General features: G+C 34.6%; 1 protein-coding gene across 2 annotated transcripts in view; it reads right to left on the reverse strand.

Annotated features, from left to right (window-relative positions):
• The window catches only part of PDGFD (platelet derived growth factor D), a 309965-nt gene that overhangs the window by 46296 nt on the left and 240745 nt on the right, over window positions 1-22924 (reverse strand). For both annotated transcript variants that reach the window (XM_051986892.1, XM_051986891.1), the window contains exons 4-5: window positions 6981-7043; window positions 3444-3642 (exon numbers count right to left, since the gene is read on the reverse strand). In XM_051986892.1, the coding sequence (XP_051842852.1) occupies window positions 3444-3642; window positions 6981-7043 (262 nt within the window). The remainder of the gene's footprint in view (window positions 1-3443; window positions 3643-6980; window positions 7044-22924) is intronic.

Consider the following 22924-nt stretch of genomic DNA (forward strand, 5'->3'; position numbering starts at 1 on the left):
CTAAATAAAAGTCATAAACATCATTTTCCTCTTTAATTCCTCTTCCCCACCTACCTTTCATATTACCATTAAGATCAATATCATCCTCTCAGTTTCTCAGGCTTACAATTTAGATGTCATCCTCAGGTTCTGATTATCTCTCATCATCCATATCAATCTATTACCAAAGTCTGTCAATTTCACCTTTGCAACATTTCTTAAATATGTCCCCTTTTCTTCTTTGACACTTCCACAACTCTAGTTCAGGTCCCCATCATATCACGTCTGTACTATTTCAACAGCCTACTGTTTGGTCTACCTTCCTCAAGTACCTCCTTACTCCAATCCATTTTCTATTTATCTGCCAAACCTATTTTCCTAAAGCATAAATAATAATAATAATAAATAACAATAAAGCACATATCATCTCAGTAATCTCTAGTAGCTTCCTATCACTTTTAGGGTCAAATATAAAATCCTCTATTTGGTATTCAGTAGCCTTCATAACCTAGCCTTCTCTTACTTTTTTAATCTTACATCACATCATGTACATTTTTATTTGTTTGCATGTCTCCCCTATTAGATTGTGAGCTCCTTTGAAAGTAAGAATTGCCTTTTACTTCTTTTTATATCCAGCATAGTGCCTGAGGCATAATTGGCACTTAATAAATGTTTATTGACTGACCATCCGAGCTTCTTTGTGAGTATTCCCTAATGGTGATTCAGTTTGATTTTACTCCATCAGATCACAGCTTTGGGTATCTGCATTATTTTCTGACATGAGCCCTTTCACAGCTTTGGGCTGCTGGATTTCTTCATACTACCAATTAGCTGTGTTCTCCTTTTTTCCCCTCAGTCTCTAAATACAAGTAGTAAACTCAGGAAGAACTTGAAGTGAATAATTATATTTAGGCCCCCAAATGACCAGAATTATCACTCTGTTACCTGAGGATAATCTTATGTTCTTACGAAGGCGAGAGAGGAAGTATGACACAGTTGGCAAAGGGCTAGCTTTGGAATCAGGAATACCTGATTCTGTTTCAGGTTCTACCTCAGACACTTGTTAACTACATGACCTTAGGCAAGTTATTTAATCTCAGTGCTCCTAAATGACTTTCTAAATTGCCAAAGTGAAGTATAGAGTATACAAAATTTCCCCACTCTAATAAAATCACAAGGTTGGATCAAAAAAAGAAAAAAAATCCTGCATATAACAGGAATCAATTTTTTTTTTATCTAAACACTCTCTTTGTGTGACCATGACTCTTTTCAAAAAACTTGAGTGGCTCCCTACTGGGATCAAAAATAAACTCCTTTCTCGGTTTGAAATTTAATCTCTTCTCTGCCCGACCTCTTCCAACCTTTCAAGTCTCTTTACACTTGATACCCTTATGCACACTGTAATTTACCCACTTTGTTCTAAGCTATCCCACACATGAGAAGCTCTAACTCCCACTTTCATCCCTTTGCACTCACATTGCTCCATTTCTAGGAGGAACTCCCTCCTCAGTTTCATTCCTTGAAATCCCTGGACTCAGTCACAGAGCCCATCTTCTTCACAAATTATTTCCTGTTTCCCTCAGCTGCTTTCCCTCAGCTCTTCAAACTTCTTTATATTCCTTTTCTATCTTCTTTACATAGGTATAGGTGAACATATTGTCTTCTCCATTAGAATGCAAGGTCCTTAAAGGCCAAAACTCTTTTATGACATTTTCAGCATTTGGACGTGTACCTTAAATGTGATAATTTACTAATTATTTGATAAGTGTTGTTGATTTTTGTTATATAAGCTCCATAAGGACTTCTTTTGCAAACTTCCTATCTCTTCTGATACTTAACATAGGCTTCTGTATATACTAGTGCTTAATATGTTTTTGAATTATTGAATTGCTATACATGTCAGCTAGTCTCAATTACATTCCTTTTACAGAAAACTTTGGATAAAAAAACCTTCTTCATACCAGAAAATTAAAAAAAAATAAAACAAAAAACATAACCTTGGAATCCTTTATTTATTCCATGGGTGCTGCTCATGCAGTGTTTTCTCATCAATATGAAAAAGGCAGCATAATGATAGAAGAACACTGAGTTTGGAGTTAAGAGATCTAACTTCAAACCTTAATCCTGTTGCTAACTATTGGTGTGGCTCAGGAAGACCTAATCTATAAAATGAAGGATTTGGATTAGATACGTATCCTAAGGTCATTTTTGGCTCTGAATTCAATTTTCTGAGCTTTCAACTGACCTCAGTTTTCTCATCTATAAAATGAGAAAGCTGTACTCATGCTCATACTTATTATCTTTATAATTAAACTATCAGAGATAAAGTTTCACATATAATTATCTGAATTTTAAAAACTGGATATTTTATGCTGGGGAAATATAGAAAAGGTTTTGTGTTATGGGGAATAACATGGATAAAAATGAGATGTGGAAGAGAATCTATTCTTGGATCTATCATGAAAGCAGACAACATCGTGGGGTGCAGTTGTCATGCAAAAAAATTTACATATTTGTTTTTAAAATGTATATCCATCAACACTAATATACTCATATTATTACTGGCTAACTCTTCATCGCTTTTTCCAAAGTCTAGAATCTAGTTATATTTCTGTCTAAAGGAAGGCACATAAGGTTGTATAATGTAACTGGGTATAGAAAAGAGAGGTGACTCATTGAATAATAGACAGAATGTTTGTCTTCAATAAATGCTTGTGCTTCATGTTTGGCCTCTCTTTATTTCCCTTTCCTCATTTGCTTCTCCTGGACATGCTGTCTCTTGACTCCATACCTTTGCATTGGCCATGCCTCATGTTTGGAGTACTCTTCCTTCTCACCTTCACCTTTTGGAATTTCTGACTTCCTTTAAGACAGCTCAAGCACCAGTTCTACATGAAGGCTTCCCCAAATGCCCAACTCTCTCCAAATTACCTTATATTCATTTTGTATATATTTTCTCTATATTTATATATGTGAACATGTTACACACCCATTTTATAATGTTAACTCTTTGAAAGCAAGTATTATTTCATTTTTAATTTTTTTCCTTAGCACTTAGCTCAGTGCCAGGCTCATAGTAGATCCTTACCAAATATCTGTTAGTCTGACTAATCTGTAAAAAAAAAAAAAAGGAACAACACTTTGCCTGCTTGAAAGGAGGAGGTTGGAATAAATAATTTCTTGATATTCTTTAAAATTTGTGGATTTATGATCAATCTAGAGTTGATTTTGGTCTTTTCTGGGAATACTAACTTGTCCTCACACAAGCAAAATTGTTCAGACTAAAGACAAAAACTCCACTTTAAATTTCGAAAGTCTGATCATTCAACCAGGCAGATACTCATCAGCTAATTTGAGATAATGTAAGTATATTAATGAACCTTATAGTCTATAGTCATTAAAATAATCAATTGTTTATTAAGCAAATAATCCTGCTAAAGAACTCCCAAATAATTGTTTCTTACCTTTGGATTTCCTGTCATAGTAAGACCTGCCTCGATATTGAGGGGTATCCATATATAGATTTTCAAGATCTTCCTGCCAGGTTTCTGGATTAAAGTGCTTGAGCAGGTCTTCCACAGTGTCAAATCCAGCTACTGTCTGATCGAGAGCATCTGCTGTGAGCGTGGGATCGGTCACTGATGGAGAGTGATAGGATACCCCCTAAGAGTGACATACAACTCAGTGTACTCAGGAAAAAAAAATGCCACACCTATGAAACACAACAGTCATTTAGTAAGGGTAATTTTTTGGAAATAGTTGTTCAAAATGGGAAGGATACACACAGAATTCCACTGATACCTGGCCATGCTGCACTAAAAGGCAAGTGCCACTTTCTCACTCCAATATCAAATAAAACCACATGATATGCATGCAATTAGTCTTTTGCAAATCTAAAGTTAAAAGAAAGTCTTTCAAAAAGTGAAAAGCATCTTATCCTTTCAACTTGTAGTCAATTACAGGAATTCAGTCATCCAGATGGAGATAACCAAGTTACTTAGCATGTTTCTTTCATAAGGCTAATTTGGTAGTTAACTAACTATAAGCTCATTCAAAATTCTCATGCATCTTTGTTTCTCTATGAACACAGAGGGTACTGGTGATAAACCAACTTGTCCTACTCTGCTCATCTTTAGTCCCCTATGTATTGCCACTGAACCTTCTCAGGGAGGAGAGAAGAGCAACTCTTTTGGTGGGTCTTCAATTACTGAAAGTGTTATTTGAGTCAGTGCATAAATACCTTACAAAAGCTTATTGTTCAGTGAAGTTTATTTTTCTTCCCACAAGGCTAATTATCAGTGGTTTCAGCTCTTTTGATAAGGGTGAAAAAATCACATGGGAAACTAATTAAAGGAACAGTGTTGTGGTTTCCTAATGATCATGACCATCATTAAAACATATTCAGAAAGATATGGAATGACTCCAAAGGACAAGATAATGTTGGCCACCTGAAACAGAGGAGAATTTCTAGTACCAAATATATTCCTGTTAAGTTTCCAAAAGCTTCCTTCGCTAACCCTTGTCCAATCCAGAGGCAAATGAACCATGGCTCCAATGGCTATGTAAAAATTTATGATCCATTACAGAGAAATGGAAAGCATGGATCCTCAACTGAGTTTCAAATGTGCTCAAAGGAACTGCCAAGCCAATACAGTCTCCCCAAGGACAAATAGCTCCTATCATTAAAGATAAAGAACATTATTAATTAAAATTAAATGAAAACTTGCCTCCCTCAAACACAATTTCAATAACCTGGGAGAAAGATCATATCCTACAAAGGGAGAGGCAGGAATGCTCATGTACACATTTATATTTTAATTAATATTTACATTTTTATATTTTCTAAATTTCTTCAAATGAGATATGCATTTCCATTGTGACCTTTAGAAAACTGGATTGGGGAGAGAGACATATCACTATCATCAAATATTTGATGGACTATTATGTAAAGGAAGGACTAGCCTTATTTTATTGAGCACTAATTGGACAGAACCAGGTGCAAAGGGTAGACTCAAAAACAGGTAAATTTAACTCAATGTTAGGGCAAAAATTTCTGAACTTTCAGAGCTGTTCAAAAGTGGTATGAAATGTCTGGAAAGGTGATGTATTGCTGCTTCTTAGACGTTTTCAAGCAGAGGCTAGATAACTTTGTAAGGTTTTGGTGGGACTAGACAGTGCCTGAAGTCACTTCCACCTTTCCATCATTTTGTCATCCAAGAAAGCTGAGGGTAAAGAGATATTTGCTGATTTGTGTTAGCTGATTCTTTAGTCCAGGCTTTAACAAGACTCAGGTAATAGTGATTTTGAGCACTTTGATCTATATTTGAATGTATCATCATCATGTTATCATCACTTGGTTCCTCAGGAAGTATAATTGGCTAATTAAAATAGGGAACTACATAACTTCTGTCTTGTGTTCTTATATCTGATTTCGAATGCAGTGGTAAGATTTACAGGACTTAGAATAATTCTAGTATATCAAATTTAGTTTCTTGTCTATATAATTGTCAACCTGTTCCATCTCCTTGGAGCCCTGCCAGAACCTGTAGTTTGGGATCAGTTTATGATAGTCTATATTTTCAGATCGATTTCAAACTCTGGGCCAAGATGGACTTTTTAAATGGAAGAAATGTAATCTGATTTCCTGGGCTCATAGGTTTGGAATTAAGCATCAAATCAACTTTGCCATTGGTCATACTCTGACTTTGTCATCCAGTTTTAATAACTGGGCTCTTGTTTTGTTTCAAGTAATCTTGACCAGACAATTTTATGATACTATCTTTCAATAGCCTACCAGGTCATTCAGCTAATAATACCATTAGAGCTCTAATGCAAATTGTATACTTATCTGGATCTCATTATCTTGCCTATTGCTAAATTTTTTCTGGGTACACATTCAGTTTTGGTGGAGAAATTAAGAAATTCACTTCAGGGGCTGACCCATTCTCTTGTCAACTGAGCTCTAGTTCTAGCAGTCTGCTACTGTGCTCTTATTGTGATTTCTTGATGAATTTATCCTACCTACCTTAAATTCCTGCCTAACTCTACTAATCTTTCTATATTCATGATATGAAATATTTCAGAATAGCAAAATACCATTTCTCAAATTCATTATCAAAGATTGAACTCAAGTGCTGATTCTATGTGACTGGCCTAGGAGTTGACCCAAGTAAATGTAGAATTACAGCCTACATCTTTCTAAAACTCCTGTGGCTGAAAGTGGGGTGGGGAAGATCCTTGAAAGATTATGTGTCACCAAGTCATCTTTCATCAATTTGATACATGTCCAGCATCATGCTTTGCCTATTATAGTCACTAGTTTTTGATTTTCTATTTTTTAAAAATGAACTACTTCCAAGTATTACAAATAAGGCTGTTTGGAGGCAGAAATCTCTGCTTTTAGCACTGGGCAAAAAAGGAGAAAGAATAAGATATTACTAAATTTGAAAAATAAGAAAGGCAATATAATACATATTACAACAGGGCAGTATATTATAATATGACACTGTAGGGTAAGTTTTGTTCCATTTCTCTGTCAAATGAAAAAAAAAAGGTTAATTTCAATTAAATTATCTACCATAAATATTTAGATTTATTTAAGTATAAGAAAAAAACATTATAGTTACATAAAGGTTAAAAGTTTTACTTGGTTTTTTCTAGGACTTATTGCAAAATTTCCCATTGGAGCATGGACCATATAACTTTGTAGTTTGATATGTTTGGAGAGTTCTTTTGTTGGCAGGTTCTACTTTGAAACTGACAAATACTTTGCCATTGACAATCACAAAGCTGCTAGCATTTCTCAAAAACATTTCTAAATAAAGAAAAAAAAGACCTTGATCACAATCTAATGTAACTGGAATGACATGGGAGAATACATCCTGCTTCCAACTGGTTTTTAGTTAAACCAGGATTACTTCTTGCAGCTAAAATTGTACTAGAATTGACCTTGGATATCCCATCAGTTTTCTTACCCTGAAGCCCAGTAATGAAATACTTACTGAAAGGGAGCTTGTGACTGACTCCCAGTTGGTCTCTGAGGCTGCTGGAGGTTGGAAATTATCCTAAGAGGCAAAGAAACACCCACATAAGTAAGTCAAGGCTGTACTTAATTTACTTTATCATGTTTCAATACAATTCAATCTTTGGAAACTTCTTTCAATTAAGTCATATAAGAGTAAAGATTTTTCATTCTTGCATAATAGATCATCAGTTTCCTTTCAAAGATTTTCTCTAAGTCCCTTACAAAGTCAAGATTGGCAGGCAGGCAGCCAAAGGAACAGTTAGTGTATCACATAGAACTGAAGATTGCTGCTTATGGACAGTGTGACCTCTTCATACCTCTTTGTTAATATCTTAAACAATGAATTTCTGGATCCAACTGTATAAAGAAGTGCCAGCTGGAGACCAGATTGGACAAAGAATAAATCCAATAATCACTGTGGAGACAACACTGGAACCATTGAGGCATTGACAAAAAAAAAAAAAAAAAAAAGGAGTGGACAGTAGTTGAGGGCCCTGTGTTCTGTTTCTGTCTCTGCTTTATCTAATTATAAAAGCTTAGTCAAGTCATATAATGACTTTTAATTTAATTAAATGGCATTTAAGTCAACAAGCATTTACTTTGTGCCTACTATATGCCAGGCACTGTGATAAGAATTATGAGTACAAAGATAAAAACAAAATTATCCCTGTCCTTAAAGAGCTTACAATGCCCTAAATCTCTCTGGGACTCAGTTTTTGAATTATATATTCCCTGAAATCCCTCCCAGTATAAAGTCTTTGATTTTAAGAACTTGTTTCGAGGATTGGAGAGCAAAGGGTAGAAAGAGAGGATATTTTACGTTATTTTGTCCAGGACTTAACTTGAAAAGGTTTGTGATCACAAAATGACATCTGACCAAAAAATATCTCTCTTTATGAAGTATATTTCTCTCAAGATATAAAGACTTTTATGGGAAGGTACTACAACTCTTTTTCAGCATCTATGGATAAGTGAAAGTGACCACTTCCATATGTCAAAGGTGGTTATCAACTATTTCCACAAAATCAACAATATGGTATTTCCCTGCTGCCTGATCAGGAAACTAGAGGAATTCAGGATTTCCATGAGAAGATAAGCAATCTACCAGTTTATTTACATAAATGACTATGGGAAAGCATAACCCTATGGGAAAAAATTAAAGGAATATATCATATGGTCTCTATTCTTAAGGAAAATATAATAGGTAAAGAGAGGACACACAAGAACATTAAATCAGTCAGTCAATTAGCATTTATTAACGTCCTACGCTGTGCCAGGTGTGTTAAGTGCTGGGGACACAAGGAAAAGCAAACTAAATCCTGCTCTAAAACAAAGCTTTTTAAAATACGGGTTTTAAGGGTTGTGTAACTGAATATGGGGAGACAATGAAAATAGTCTGTTAATATTACTATTCTAATGAAGACATTAATTTAGTATTCTTACAAACTCTACTTCCCCATTTTCTCCATCATATTAAGTCTCCTTTGAAAATGACACGAATCTTATATGATCTTTTTCCATAGGCCACTTAAACTTTACCAAGTGGAACTGTCTAATTTTTTTTTTTTTTAACCACATCTTAAAGATTTAGTAAATAGTAGTTTAATCATATGAAGACTGGATCATATGAAGTCTCAATCATCTGAAATTGAAGAAAATGAATTTTAGTGGTATTATTACTTTCTCTTTCTCTTTGATGCTTTATTGTAGCATGGAGAAGACCCTGTATTTTGGAAATAAAGCATTAATCCTGCCAGGTCCTCCCATACTGGAAAGATTTTGAGCACTGACTTTAGTAACAGATATCTAAGCACCTGCCTACAGGAAATCTTATGACCAGAGCATTTACCCTTAAGTAATGAATTTTCTTGGCTGCCTTGGTGGAACACCTTCTGTCTCTGAAGACAAAAATCACAGCTCCTAGATGTATGGGAGACATCAAGCTGTATATATGTTAGCTTTGGAGTAAAGAAGAAAAGAGTCAGAATTCTGACTCAGACACTTATAATATGTCCCAAGGCAAGTCACTTAATTGAACTTAGCCTCAGTCTTTTCATCTATAAAATGAGGCTTAAAAATAATACCTACCTTAGAGGCTTATTGTGAATAACAAATGAAATTATACATGTAAACTGCTTTATAAAATTTAAAATACTGTATGTTAACTATCATGATCATGAGCATGATCATCATTATCATCATCATCATGTGATGACAATTCTTTGCCAATAACTTAAATGTAACTCAGAGGATCATATTTTACAATTTCCTATTAAATTCATTTTGTTAAAATGGTATCCTTATACATATAATAGTTTTATCTATGACCATACATCTAAAAATATGGTATCATAACACTGATTAAATAATAATGAAATCAACTTTATTCTTCATATCTTGAAATTGGCAACCAGTTTTACGGTCTTTTATAAAAAAAAAAATCTTTAAATATTTTAAAGCATGAGAATTTTGAATGGATCATAAGCTTTAGCAAAGAAATGAGAAGATATTTCTGATAACTTTAAATATTAAAACAATTAAAGCTAGATTTCTTCATAAATTATAATTAAACTGACTGTTTAAGGAAGAGATATGTAGGAAAAAGAAAGAAAATAATCTTTATCCAAATTATAGGAAGTAATTTGAAGTGTTTCTCAATAGTTTTTTTTTTTTTTTAAGTCAACATTCTTGTTTGCTTGCTTGTTTTTTCTTTCTTGTTTTTCTTTTTTGACCTGATTTTTCTTGTGCAGCATAATAAATGTGGAAATATGTTTAGAAGAATTATACATATTTAACCTGTTTTGTATTGCTTGCTATCTCGGGAGGGAGGAGGTGGCAAGTGAGGGAGAAAAATTTGGAACACAAAGTTTTGCAAGGGTGAATGTTGAAAACTATCTTTGCATGTATTTTGAAAAATAAAAAACTATTATAAAAAATAAGTTAACATTCTCGCCCATCTTCCCCCACCCCATGATTAAAGACAATCATCTCATTCCCTCCTGCTAAAGTATATAGCACAGAATTGAAGGGGAGAGGTGAAGATTTTGTGAATTCACATTCAGCTCTTAAAGCATGGACACTATACTACATGAAATTTAGACATTCATGAAAATAAACAGTGAGCTATTAGCCGAGGACCAAATAAGAAACTTCTGAAGATAAAATGGGTTAGCTCTTCCTCTAGCCAACTTCTTCCCCCAAGAGTTCCCCAAACCCCAAATGCAAAAAATAAAAATTGCTACCAAATTCAATAAAATAATTACAGCTTTCCTTGTGAACATAACTTAGGAGGATGTAATAATAAAGGCATACCTAGCAGTTAGATGACAAAATGGATCGAGTTCTGGGCCTGGAGTCAGTAAGACCAGAGTTCAGATTTGGCCTCAGATACTTACCGGGTGATCCTGGTTTGCCTCATTCACTGGAGAAGGAAATAACAAACCACTCTAGTATTTTTCCTAAGAAAATCTCACAGACTGCTTCCAATCAGAATTAATAGATTTAGAAGGGAAATTCAGACTTGGGAAGTTATAGGTAGACTCATCTTCCAGAGTTCATATGTGGCCTCTGACACTTACTATCTGTGTGACCCTGAGAAAGTCATTGTTCCCTGATTGCCTCAGTTTCTTCACTTAGAAAAGGAAATGGCAAACCTTTCCATTATCTTTGCCAAGAAAACTCCAAATGGCATCACAGAGTTGGACATGACTGAAATAACTGGACAACAGTTCTTTTACCACCTCTTTCAGGAAAATTTGTGAAATTATAATTGAAAACTGCTATAAAGCTAAGTGAGAAGTTTCATAGAATCATGAACTTAAAAGCTAGAAAGGGTTTTGGAGGACCTATAGTCAATCCCTTGCCCCATTTTACAGATGAAAAGCTGAGGCCCAGAAAAAGTTAGTGATTTCCCATATAAGATTCCCATAAGTAAATAACACAGTTGAGAACCTGATCCAAACCAGCCCTCCTTTCACTGTGCCCTCTTTTTCTAAGGAATGGTGAAAGAGGCTCGTTGAATCAGGTTTTGCCATTAGTTGTCAGGAGGATTCTGTGATCATTGTTCAGTGGAACTTGATTGAGTTCTATTCTCCTATCCTTTGCTCTTTTCCATTTTCATGTTGTAGCATTTGTCACAAGTTACCTTCCAACATCTTATAGAGGAGAAAGAGAGTGTATCTCCTTATTGCTACAAGCTAACAAATGTACAATGTGTCATCTTCAATGTGGCAAGAGCACCTGCTAAATCACAGGAGCCTACAAGAAATGCCCAAGATTATTTTCTTTCACTATCATTTGATACTCAAGATGCACAATCTAGACTTGGAGTCTTTGGATATATCTAAAGGCAGCCAATGTCCCAAACAGCTGAGATTTAGCTATACTGCATGTAATTCAATCTCATCATAAATGGCTTGTTCATTTTTTTTTCCTAAATGATTTGGCTGTATTTGAATAAATGAACTATAAAATCCTCATTGCTAAAAGCACATAGTTTACCTTCATTTAGGGTAAAGTAGCTGCAGATACACTATTTTCAAAGAACCTCTATACAAAAACATTCCTTATTTCTCAAAGCTGACTTCCCTTTGACAAGCTTTAAAAGGGAGTTGTCATCCCCACACTCATTTTTCTCCATATTGTTTTATCATAATTCTAAGAGGCAAAAATAAAATTCTTTTCCCTAATTATACCTTTGCTGAGTTGTGTCTTTATTTCTTTGGAAATTTTGAATAGTCCAAAAGCATTAGTTATGATTAAGAGGAAAAATAATAAATGTTTAGTGATAATGTTGTCAACATTCATTTAATTATTTAAGAAATATTTATGATGTATCTGCTATCTCAAGCTACTCTATTGAGATCCATGAGTAATTTTTTTTTTTTAAGAAAAATGCTTGGGGTCCATGCTCTGGGAATGCTCATGGCAAAATTGCTTTATAATGAGGTGATTCTGGTGCCTCAGTAACTAGATCTACTTGGATTAGATCCAAGACATAATTACCTTATATAAAATCCAGCTCCACAGAAGATAATACCAGTTTCCAGTACATATACAGATAGAAGAAATGGGGGAAAAGGGGGAGGAGTGGTAGAGAGAAGAGGGAAATATTTAAGATCTAACAAACACTGAAAATTAGCTGCCAACGTATTTCCCATGTTCACCACTAAAATGGCTCAGGTTCAAGCAACACGGATAAAAACCTTGGCAGCAAAGTAACTGCTATTGGCAAGCAGAGTAAACCTAAAACACTATGGGGCCAAGAGTTGATCATTAATAAAGAGGATCATAGAATGTCTTTCAAAACTATAGCTTAAAACACCTGAAATTGTATTAAATATAGCTCCCAGACCTCTGAGGAACTTTAGAAATAGATATTTCTAGCTTAGGAGCCAAAGGCTTCACTTATTGTCCTATTGTTCCTCTATATAGCTCGTAACTTTTAGTCATAGTGACATTCTCCCTGAACTTTGGTTTTCTTATTTTTAAAATGGATAATAGTGGTATCTACCGTGTTCTTCAAGGGATAAGATGATTGTGGATTCAGAGATAAAAGGGACTTAAAAGCCAGTAAGTCTATCTTCCTCATTTTACAGATAAGAAAACAGAAGCTTGGTATTTGTTCAGGGTCATATAGCAAGTAAGTGTCTTGAAGCAGGATTGGAAACTAGGGCTTCAGGACTCTGGGACAAGTGATCTATCATTACACTATGTTGCTTTTTTTGTGAGAGGCTGAGACACTCAAAGGATGCAATATATATATATATATATATATATATGCTTTGTGAACCACATAATATATATGATATCATTGTATAATATGAGAATCTAAATTATATTAGAATTAAATTAATTCAATTCAGCAATAATTTTAGGCATCTTTTTTGAAGGTGAGGTACTCTATAAAACTATCATAAACAAAAATGGAGAATCAAAAGAGTAATATCTACAAAAAGCTTAGTTAAGCTCTGGGGATATAAGATGTGCCCCAAGTGTCTCTCCATCCTTTACTCAGTTATTAAAGTGATCTTTCTAAAGTACAAATCTGACTATATCAAACTCTATTTAATTAAATCTAGTGGCCTTCTATTATCTCCATAATAAAATATAACAAATTCTTTTTGGCTTTTATAGCCCTTTATATCCTCTCTCCTGCCCCAGCCTTCATTCATTTTACTTCCCCCACCTCATACTCTCTTTACTCTATGATTTAGTGACACTGACTTCCTTGTAATTCCTTAAACAATCCTTTCTATGTCCTTATTCTATGCATTTTCTTTTTTTTTTATTTATAGAATAAAACATGTTTCCATAACATAATATGGTAAAAAAAGATTTGATTACATATGGAACTGCAAATCTAGTACATACCACTTGCTATTCCTTTCAAATATACAACAATCATCATGAATTTTCAGTGGCTATCCACAGTGTTTGAAATTCTACCTCTCCTTATCTCTATCTCTTGTCTTCTCTGGCTTCTTTCAAGTCTGAGTTAAAATCTTACCTTGTATTGGAAGCCTTTTGCAGCTTCTTTTGATGCCAGGGTCTTCCTACTTTGGTTATCTTATTATTTCCTACACTCTCAATCTGCTGTCCTGCCCAGTTTCAACTCCATAGACTACGATGTCCCTCCTAGGATAAACTCATCACTTCTTAACTCACCAGCAGCTCTACTAACTCAGGACTTGAGTGTCTAGCTCCCTTTAGCCCCTTTCCCTCTGTTTGGAGGGATCAAGGGTGCAATATCAAATTCCTCTAGATCCCTGCCTTTGTTGTTGTTTACTTGTTATTTGGTATCCAATTCTTCATGGCCCCATTTGGGGTTTTCTTGGCAAAGATACTGTAGTAGATTGCCATTTCCTTATCCAGCTCAATTTACAGATAACTGAGGCAAACAGGGATATGTGACTTGCCCAGGGTCACACATCTAGTAAATTTCTGAGGTCCGATATAAATTCGGGAAAATGAGTTTTCCTGAATCCAGATTTGTCACTCTAACCAATCTATTAGCTAATTTCGAATCCTCCTTTATAGAGGGCAGAACTTAAGAATCTCAGATCATTAAACTTTACATCTATTGCCCTGCCTGATTTTAATTCCATAAAATAAAATGTATCCCTCCTCCCCCCCCCACACTAAAGACAGTCTGTTGTCCTCTCCCCCTCTCCCCTTGCTCTCCTGACTCCTTTTGTGTGTTGCCTCACTCCTTGACAAGAGGAACTATCTTTTCATTTCTTGTATACGTAGTGTTTAGCACAGTGTGTGACAAATTGGATATAATCCAAAAATATCCAATTTATCTGCATCTATCTTGTTGCTGCATCCATTAGAATATGAGATTTTTTGTATATTGTCACCTCCATTAGAATATGAGCTTCTTGAAAGCAGGAATCCTTTCTGCCATTCCAAGAGCTTAGGATACTACTTGGCACACAATAAGTTCTTAATAAATACTTGATGACTTGTCATTTTCATTGGATACTGATTCCTAATCTTCCTAAAAGTGTGACCAGAAATGACCTAGTCATTCATTAAACAATATTGCCTCTGAACATAATGTTACATAATGAACATAATGTTAACCCTACTTAGGATGATTCCAGAAGTTGGGTTTGGAAGATTTATGAAAAACATTTAATAAATATAGTAATGATGCTACAGATGCTCAAGTAGGAAGGATATAGTGCTTTGCATCTGAGGGCCTACAAATCCAAGAGCTTCATGCTTCTATATGTTTCAAGGGAAATCTAGAGACTCTTTTATATCTTGTTTTTATTCCCCCTCACAATAATTTTAGGATTTTCTTTTCATGTTGCCTAAAATAATATATCTTATATGTGCAGAAAGTACTTCAAACTTTTTTCAAAGTAGCTTCACAGTTATAACTGTTTATTCTTACAAGTACTGAGAGATGTAACACATAGCAGAAAAAAAAAAAAAAACCCTGTTAGATGCAGTTATAAGGGTAACTCAAACAGAAAATTTGCTGAATTTGAAAATGGCCATTTTTGCTGCCATCATATAAAATTTTAAGAGAAAGAGAGTCTCCTCTTTATGGTGTTAGAGACAAAACTCTATACTTCTCCCTCCCTTCATCTGTTGGTAGTGAATATCCATAACTAGAAATCCAACCAATCATTTTTTTCTTTTTTTTGGTAGGGGGACCTTTAAGTAGAGACCATCTGCCTGTCTTCAAATTACAGGTACCCTGTGCTGTACAAACTATGTCTCTTTTCCCACCTGGCCAAAGTACTTAGTTTCTCTTAGATTCAGCTTGTTTCTTTCCTTAGACCATATTACTTTGAACTTATAAAACTACACTGAGAATTTTTGCACTAGATGGGAGCTTATAGACAAACCAAATTTTCTTATTTTACAAATAAAGTCCAAGGAGGTGAAAAAAATCACCAAATATTATAATCCTAGAATTTGAAAGGAGCTCAAGTAACCACTACCAAATTTAAGACTGCAACATTCCAGGGAAGTCAGCATTCTGATTCTATTTGAACATATCCAATGGTAGGTAATTATTTTGAGCAGAAACCTAATTCCTCATTGTCCCTAATTTCATTCTTCAGATCTAAGGAAAAAAATTAAAAATTTGTTCCTGATTACAATCCTTTAAATACTTGAAGAAAGTTATCACGACCTCTCTTTGTTTAAACATTTCCATTTCCTCTAATTAGCAGACATATTGCAAGAAATCGGCTCTTCACCATATTGGTCATATTCCCCTTAATTATCTCTAACTCATCCATGTCCTTTCTAAAATGTGGTATCCAGATAGACCTGACCACAAGATTAAAAGGTGACACAGAACAGATTTACACCCTCTCTCTTTCTGGATGTTATCCTTCTATATATGAAATCTGAAAGCAAATTAGTTTTTTTGATAGTCGTATCATATTACTGACTTTCAGTGAGCTTATATAGTTCTATACTTATCTACCATATGGGTAGATTTGATAAATATGACATCTAAGCCTTCATTCAAAGTATTAGTAAAAACATTGAATACAATAGAACAAAGAACACTTTTCTGGTGTTCTGCTAGGGACTTCTCTTGAGGGATCAGTCAGTCAATATTTATTAATTGCCTATTATCTGTAGGCATTATATAATTTGGGGATATAGAAAAAAACAGTCCTCAGAATTTAATGATGAAGACAATATCCAGTCAACTGTATAAAATAAACTATATGCAAGATAAAGTGGAAATAAGCAATAGAAGTAAGGGACTAGCATCAGGAGGGTCAGGAAAGGCTTTCTCTAAAAGATAAGATTTTAGATAAGACTCTACAGAAATCAGGAAAACCAGATGCAGAGAGATAAGGAGGAAGAACATTCCAGGCAAAAGAGACAGCTGGCAAAAATGCCAAGAGTCAGGAGATGGAGTATCTTGTTTGAGAATAGCAAAGAGGCTAGTGTTACTAGACGATAGAGTATGTGGAAATATGATATAAGGGATAAAAAGACTAGAAAGGCAGGAGGGGCCAGGTTATGAACAGTTTTGAACTGTAGCAGAGGATTTTATTTTTGATTCTGGAGCTGATAGAAGCTACTAGAGTTTAGTGAATGAGGGCAGTAAGTTCTTAATAAAGTGATTAGATGTGCACTTTATGAAGATTACTTTGATGGGGTAGAATAGGAATTGGAGGTGAAATTGCAATAGTCTGGATATGAGGTGATAAGGTTCTGGACCAGGGGATGGCAGTATTAAAAGAGAATAGAGGATATACTGGAGAGATTTTGAATCAACATGTTAAACTTAGTATATCCAAAACTGAACTCATTTTGTTCTGTCTCCTCACCCCACCCTGCATTGTTTCAAATGTTCTAATAATTGTTGAGAGAAAGGATTATAAATAACAATGATTTAGGGAGATCCAGAATTTCTCCCATTTTTCTAAAATCCTGTTTTTAAAAGTTCAAATTCTTCAAGTTACATTACTCATAATGAGATGAAATTAAGACTCTATTTAGGTATGGTAGCTATTCAGGTTTGGGTGGGATAGAATTCCTTGAATAGATTGCCCAAGGCTGAGGGTAATTTAAAAGTAAGTGACATAATCAAAGTTCAGATGCAGTGCCCCATTGTAATTCATTCACTACTGTTAACCAATCAGAGTTGGTTGCCATACTCTAATATACCCCTCTTGCAAAGAACATATAAACCCTGAGCCTGCTGCAATGATTGTTTTCAGTCTAAGAGAGATGACCAAATCACCATCCATTTATTAAGAAATGTGAAGGCATAATTAATAAAAATGGTTAAAATACTCAGAAATTGTGTCTCTTGAACTTTATAGCATGGGTCACATTATCATAGGCACTACTATTCTCCTAGTCATCAAGCGTCAAAACTTAAAAATTATCCTTGATTTCTCTTTTTCTTACTTCTCACCCTCATAATGTTGTGCCACAATTCCCTTTTGATGTCCTGACCTGGTTTCCCCATTGTCCTATTTACTCTGCCTCAGGTAATAACCTTTCCTTCTTAATGTTTGATGAGATAAAGGTCTACCTCAGTTGCTCTGCCCCCAAACCCCAGGCTATAATCATTCCCTCTTAAATGGTTGATGAGATAAAGGTTTTATATCTTTAGGTTATAATCATTCCTTCTTAATGTTTGACAGGATAAAGGTTTATCCATTTTAGTCATTAGAATATCAGTACCTCCCTCCATTGTATCATCCTAGGTGACTCCTCCCATTAGGTTATCCCCATCCAGGTACTTCCCCCATTATGTCATTGTTCTTGTTATCCTATAAAAAAGCTTGCTCTGTGATACCAAACATGGATCCATTGGTCCCAGTATATCTCTCCATTTAATAAACTATTGAATTGGTCTCTAATCTCTGTCTTGCTCAGTTTCTCAGGCATTACAATATCCACTGTTTTTTTTCACAGAGTCAGGTGATTAGAGAGCTTGTGAATTGATCCAGAAGGAATTTTTCACATTCGACCTACTTTAACACCTAGACCAGTTCATAGTGGACCTCTAGAATTCATACCCTCCATCCCTGGTCAAATTAATAAATTTAACTTTGAAATTCCTCATTTGGATTATAACTGTCTTGACTGGTGACTGAGTGAGTATAATATATGGCCCAGATTGGTCCCATCCATTAAGATCATCTTTCTATCTTCACATTGCTAGTATGAATATCAGGCTCTTCTCCCTGTGTGATCTCTTTCTTTGGGCTCAGGAATCAAATTCATTATTTCTAGAAAAGACTGTGTCACTTGACTGCCTTACAGATCAAGTCATCAGACCCATGAACTCCAAAGAAGAAGAAGGAGGAAAATGAGAAGGATGAGGAGGCCTGAATGTGAGGTGCAGTTGATCCACCATCTGGCTGTGGGAAAAGCATTTAAATTATATGAAACTTTTTCTTCATCCATATAAATAAAGCTAAAAATTTCTTTCTCACAAAAGAGTGAGACCACACATTGTCTGGAAGTTAGAAGGTACATTTAAAAAAAAAAATTATAGCTTCTTCTGTCTTTGAAAATCCAGGACCATATTTGCCTATTTTTAGTCTTTGGAAATTATTTTTTTCTCTGCTTTTGATTGATACTTTTTCAATCAATGAAAATTTTTTCTCTTTTATATCCTACCTCACAATGAGAAACCAAGAAAAACAAACCTCCTATTACAAATATGTCTAATTTTTAAAAATCCTTTCTTGGCTAGATCTAAAAATCTGCATTCTGAGTTCATTACCTTTGGATCAGGATGTGCAGTGTGATTTATCATAAGTTCTCAAAAATTGTGGTTAGTTACTACTTTGACTATATAGCTCTTAAGTCTTTACAGTGTAGTCTTTACAGTTGTGATTATCATATAAATTTTATATGGTTTATCATGATTCTGTTCATTTAACCCTGCAGAAGTTCACATAAATCTTGCATTTTTTGAAACTATCTAATTCATGATATCTTAGAATATAACGACTTTCTATCACATTCATATACAACTTGTTCCATCATTTCTCAATTGATGTTATTCTCTTATTGTTCAATGATTTTTGATAGTAGATCAACAATCACACCTATAAGTTCTTATAATATTTTGAACTCATCCACATATCTAGTTACTTGAACTCAGTGTTCCCTCCACTTCGAGTTTCAAAAATTGGTTAATTATTTGATTTTTTCTAGTCTCAAAGAAGACTCTTCTTGGGGATAAAAAGAAAAATAACACTGTTTTGAGAGATAGATAAATAGAGAAAGAAATAAGGAGGGAGAGACAGAGACAAAGACAGAGAGAAAGACAGGGAGATGGGGAAAATTAGTCTATACAAAGAAGCTGGAACCTGAACAACTTCAAAATATTGGTTAGTAAAATACAATTATTTTGTTGCCTATTTTTTCCCTATCAGACCTCTAGACTATACCAAAAGTTCATTGATTTTGAAGGAAGAGCATCTTGTCAAATATTCTCATTTTGCTGATGAGCAAACTGATACATGGAGAAGTAACCTGGTTTTTCCCAAGGTTACAGAAGTAGTAAATAGCAAAGTAAGAGTTTGATTCATGTTCTCTGACACCAAAGCCAAAATATGCCACACGGACTCTAATGACCATTTCTCCAAAACAAATTTACAGAAGAAGATGAACTTTTATTAACCATTCATAAAATGGTTTCTGTCTATAGAAAATGAGATATACCAGATAAAGGAACAGATAGTTCATCATTCAGCATACTATCTCTAATCCCTGTTCTTAATAATAATTCAACTTTACAACGGTCTACATTTCATGGCTTATAAAACATTTTAAGATGTATGATACTACTCTGGCTATATTATACCTGGCACACTGAGCTCACTTCCTGGTACAACATTTTAGGAAGTTCACTGATAAAGTAGATAATATTCAAGGGAGGACAAAAAGGATACTGAAGGAAATCAAATTCATGTTTTTTCAAAAACAGTTGAAGGAAGTGTGGATGTTGGAAAGACTTTGGTGAGAGGGTGTTGGGTAGGTAGTGATGATGGAAGGTCATGATAGGGAGTGTCACAGTAGAATAAGGATTAGATTTGGTCTGTTTAACCCTACAGAAAACACTTAAGAGGAATGGATAGAAGTTGCCAAGGGTAAATTTAGTTTGATCAAAAGGGAAAAACCAAACCAAACCAAAAAAAAAAAAAAAAAAGCCACAGAGAGGAAGAAACTAAGGAGTAAGAAATTCAATCTTTAAAAAAATTATATCTATAAAAGTTATAATGGGCACTCTCAGAAGGTAGTAGCTGTGAAGAGATCAGGAAATTACAAGACAGTACTAGGCAGATTCTTCACTCAAGCCCTTTTATCTATGGATCAGCTTAGTTAAATTCAGAGAAGATTCCTCATTAGATTAACTGAAGATTGATGCATCATTCACCCATAGAATAGCTGATATTCTTTATGCTTATTTATAGAGAGAATGCTATCTGTACTAATGGAAAGGCTATCCACAGCTTTGAATATTCATAATCTTGAAATGTTGGCATAATATATTGATATGAGCAAAACTATAATGAAATTTCCAGCTTTAATTATAGAAATCACTGAAATGGAATCCAATTATGTCATAAGAAAAGAGGAAAAAGACACTTTCAAAGAGATTCAGGAAAACTTATATGAACTGATGTGAATCAAGTGAGCAAACTGAAAGAACAATTTATACCATAACATTGATGTTATAAAAATGAACTATTTTGAAAGACCTAAGGATTTTGATTTACTAATGATCAAATATTATTCCAGAGGAACAGTAAAGAAATATGCTGCACATTGAATGATAAGAAAATGATGGATTATATGCACACAAAAATTATATATTATTGGTTATGACTAGTGGTGGATATGTTTTATTTGACCATGTGATACAGGGATTCTGTATTTCTTTGTTTTCAAGGGATACAAGTAGGTGGGAGGAGAAAATCAATGCTTGAAAATTGAAATGAAATAATAATAAAAATTTAAAAAGAGTTATCACCTTCAATTAATATGTTACCACACTTTACCTTCACCCCTCCCTCCAAAGTACAAAGCAATTTAATGGGAAAAATATCCCATTATGGGTGCACTTGAAAAACATCAATTTTCTCTAAATATTGAAATAAGAATGGTGATTAGATTCCATTTTTATTAACTTTCACTTCACTATTAACATTATTAACAAAACATGTCTCCCTGATTCCAAGTCCAGCAATCAATTCACTGTACTATTTAGCTACCTTGTTTGACCCTGGGCAAGTCACTTAAGCATAATTTGATTCAGTTTCCTATTTTGTAAAATGGAGATAATAGTAATACCTTACCCCACAGAGTTGATGTGAGGATCAAATGAAATGATATTTGTAAAACTCTTTGAAAACCTTAAAACACAAAGCCTCCTAATTATAATATAAATATTTAAACATGGCTCAATGAAGAGGCAGTACAGCATAGTGGAGAGTTTGCCATATAGTAAGAAAAGCCTAGGTTTAAATCTTGTTTCTTACACATAAAAGCTATAATGACTCTGGATAAGTCCTTGAACTTCAGAAAAGGTTCAAAGATAATAAGATGTATTCTATTACAATATAAGTTTTTTTGAGGGCAGGGACTATTTAACTTAAATATATCTATATCTCTAGTTCTTAGAACAGTGCCACTTAAATCCTTCAAAAATTATCTATCGATCATCTTTCTGTCTGCCTGTCTGTGTCTGTCTATGTATCATCTATCTGTATTTGGTGGGAGAATTTTCTCACCAGGAACTAATTACATCACTGAAATCAGAAGTTTAGACCAGAACAAAACTAGTAATGACAAAAAGATAGCATGGTATAATGAAGAGTTGGATGGGAGTCAGAAAGCCCAAGTTCAAATCTTCCCTCAACTATTTACTGGCTGTATCATTTATTCTCTTTTGCTTCATTTTTACTTATAAAATGGATCTAGTAATAACACCTATTGGGGGAAGGTATATTGTATGTATCTAATGAGATAACATATATAAATATAAGCTTGGAGTGGATGCCTTGGTAAACAGTCTTTGTAAAATTAACTCCCTCTTCCAAATTTTGATGTGTTGCTTGATGGGGAGGTAGCACAGAAACAAAATTTTTCCAAAACTTCATCCAAAGGCTAAATTTTCTATAGTAACAATTTTTAAGAAGCCTTTGAATATCATATGGTACATATGGAACATGCATATTATCCACCTTTCATGTATTTGAGTTAGACAAGCATATTTTTGCCATTACTGATGAATGGATGCTTAGGAGTCGAGATGTCAGTATCAGAACTTGATGTTCTCTGTGCTCTTTGAGAACAACACCAAAAAGATATGTGGATAATATCAGTAGTGAGGGAGTGTGGAGGAGAGAACTAGTTGGAGCTTATGGTTCACCTCACTACAAGGGCCTATTGGAAAGATTGACCTTAGGAGTGTGAATATTAATGTCAAGCTCACTGTCCTTGAAAGGGCTTAGGTGAACTTCTGTCACATTGACTGACAGATTTAGAGGAAGTCTTTTCAGTAATAAGAGCATCTGCCCTGAGCAAAATGGAAAACACTGACACTTCAACAGCTCCTTGATATATAGGTTAAAAAAGATCCCCCTCACTTCAAAAGGAAGTGAAGGCAGTGACAGCCCAGGCAGCACATCTCTCAGCTTTTCTCCTGGCAATCAATTCCGAAAAGGTGACAGTATTGAGTGTTTCTGTCATTAGGGTTTAGTCACTAGGGGTCGAGGAGGAAAGCATGGGATGGATGGATTGGTGAGGTTGGGAGGTAGGGAGACAGTGAGAGCCAGAGAGAGCAAGAGAGAGAGAGAGAAAGACAGAGACAGACAGAGACTGAGAGACAGAGGCAGAGAAAGAGATAGCAAGGCAGAGAGACAGAGAGAGACAGAGAAAAGAGAGTAGAGAGACAGAGAC

Source organism: Antechinus flavipes, chromosome 3 (assembly GCF_016432865.1).
Source record: "Antechinus flavipes isolate AdamAnt ecotype Samford, QLD, Australia chromosome 3, AdamAnt_v2, whole genome shotgun sequence".
Classification (NCBI taxonomy): Eukaryota; Metazoa; Chordata; class Mammalia; order Dasyuromorphia; family Dasyuridae; genus Antechinus; species Antechinus flavipes.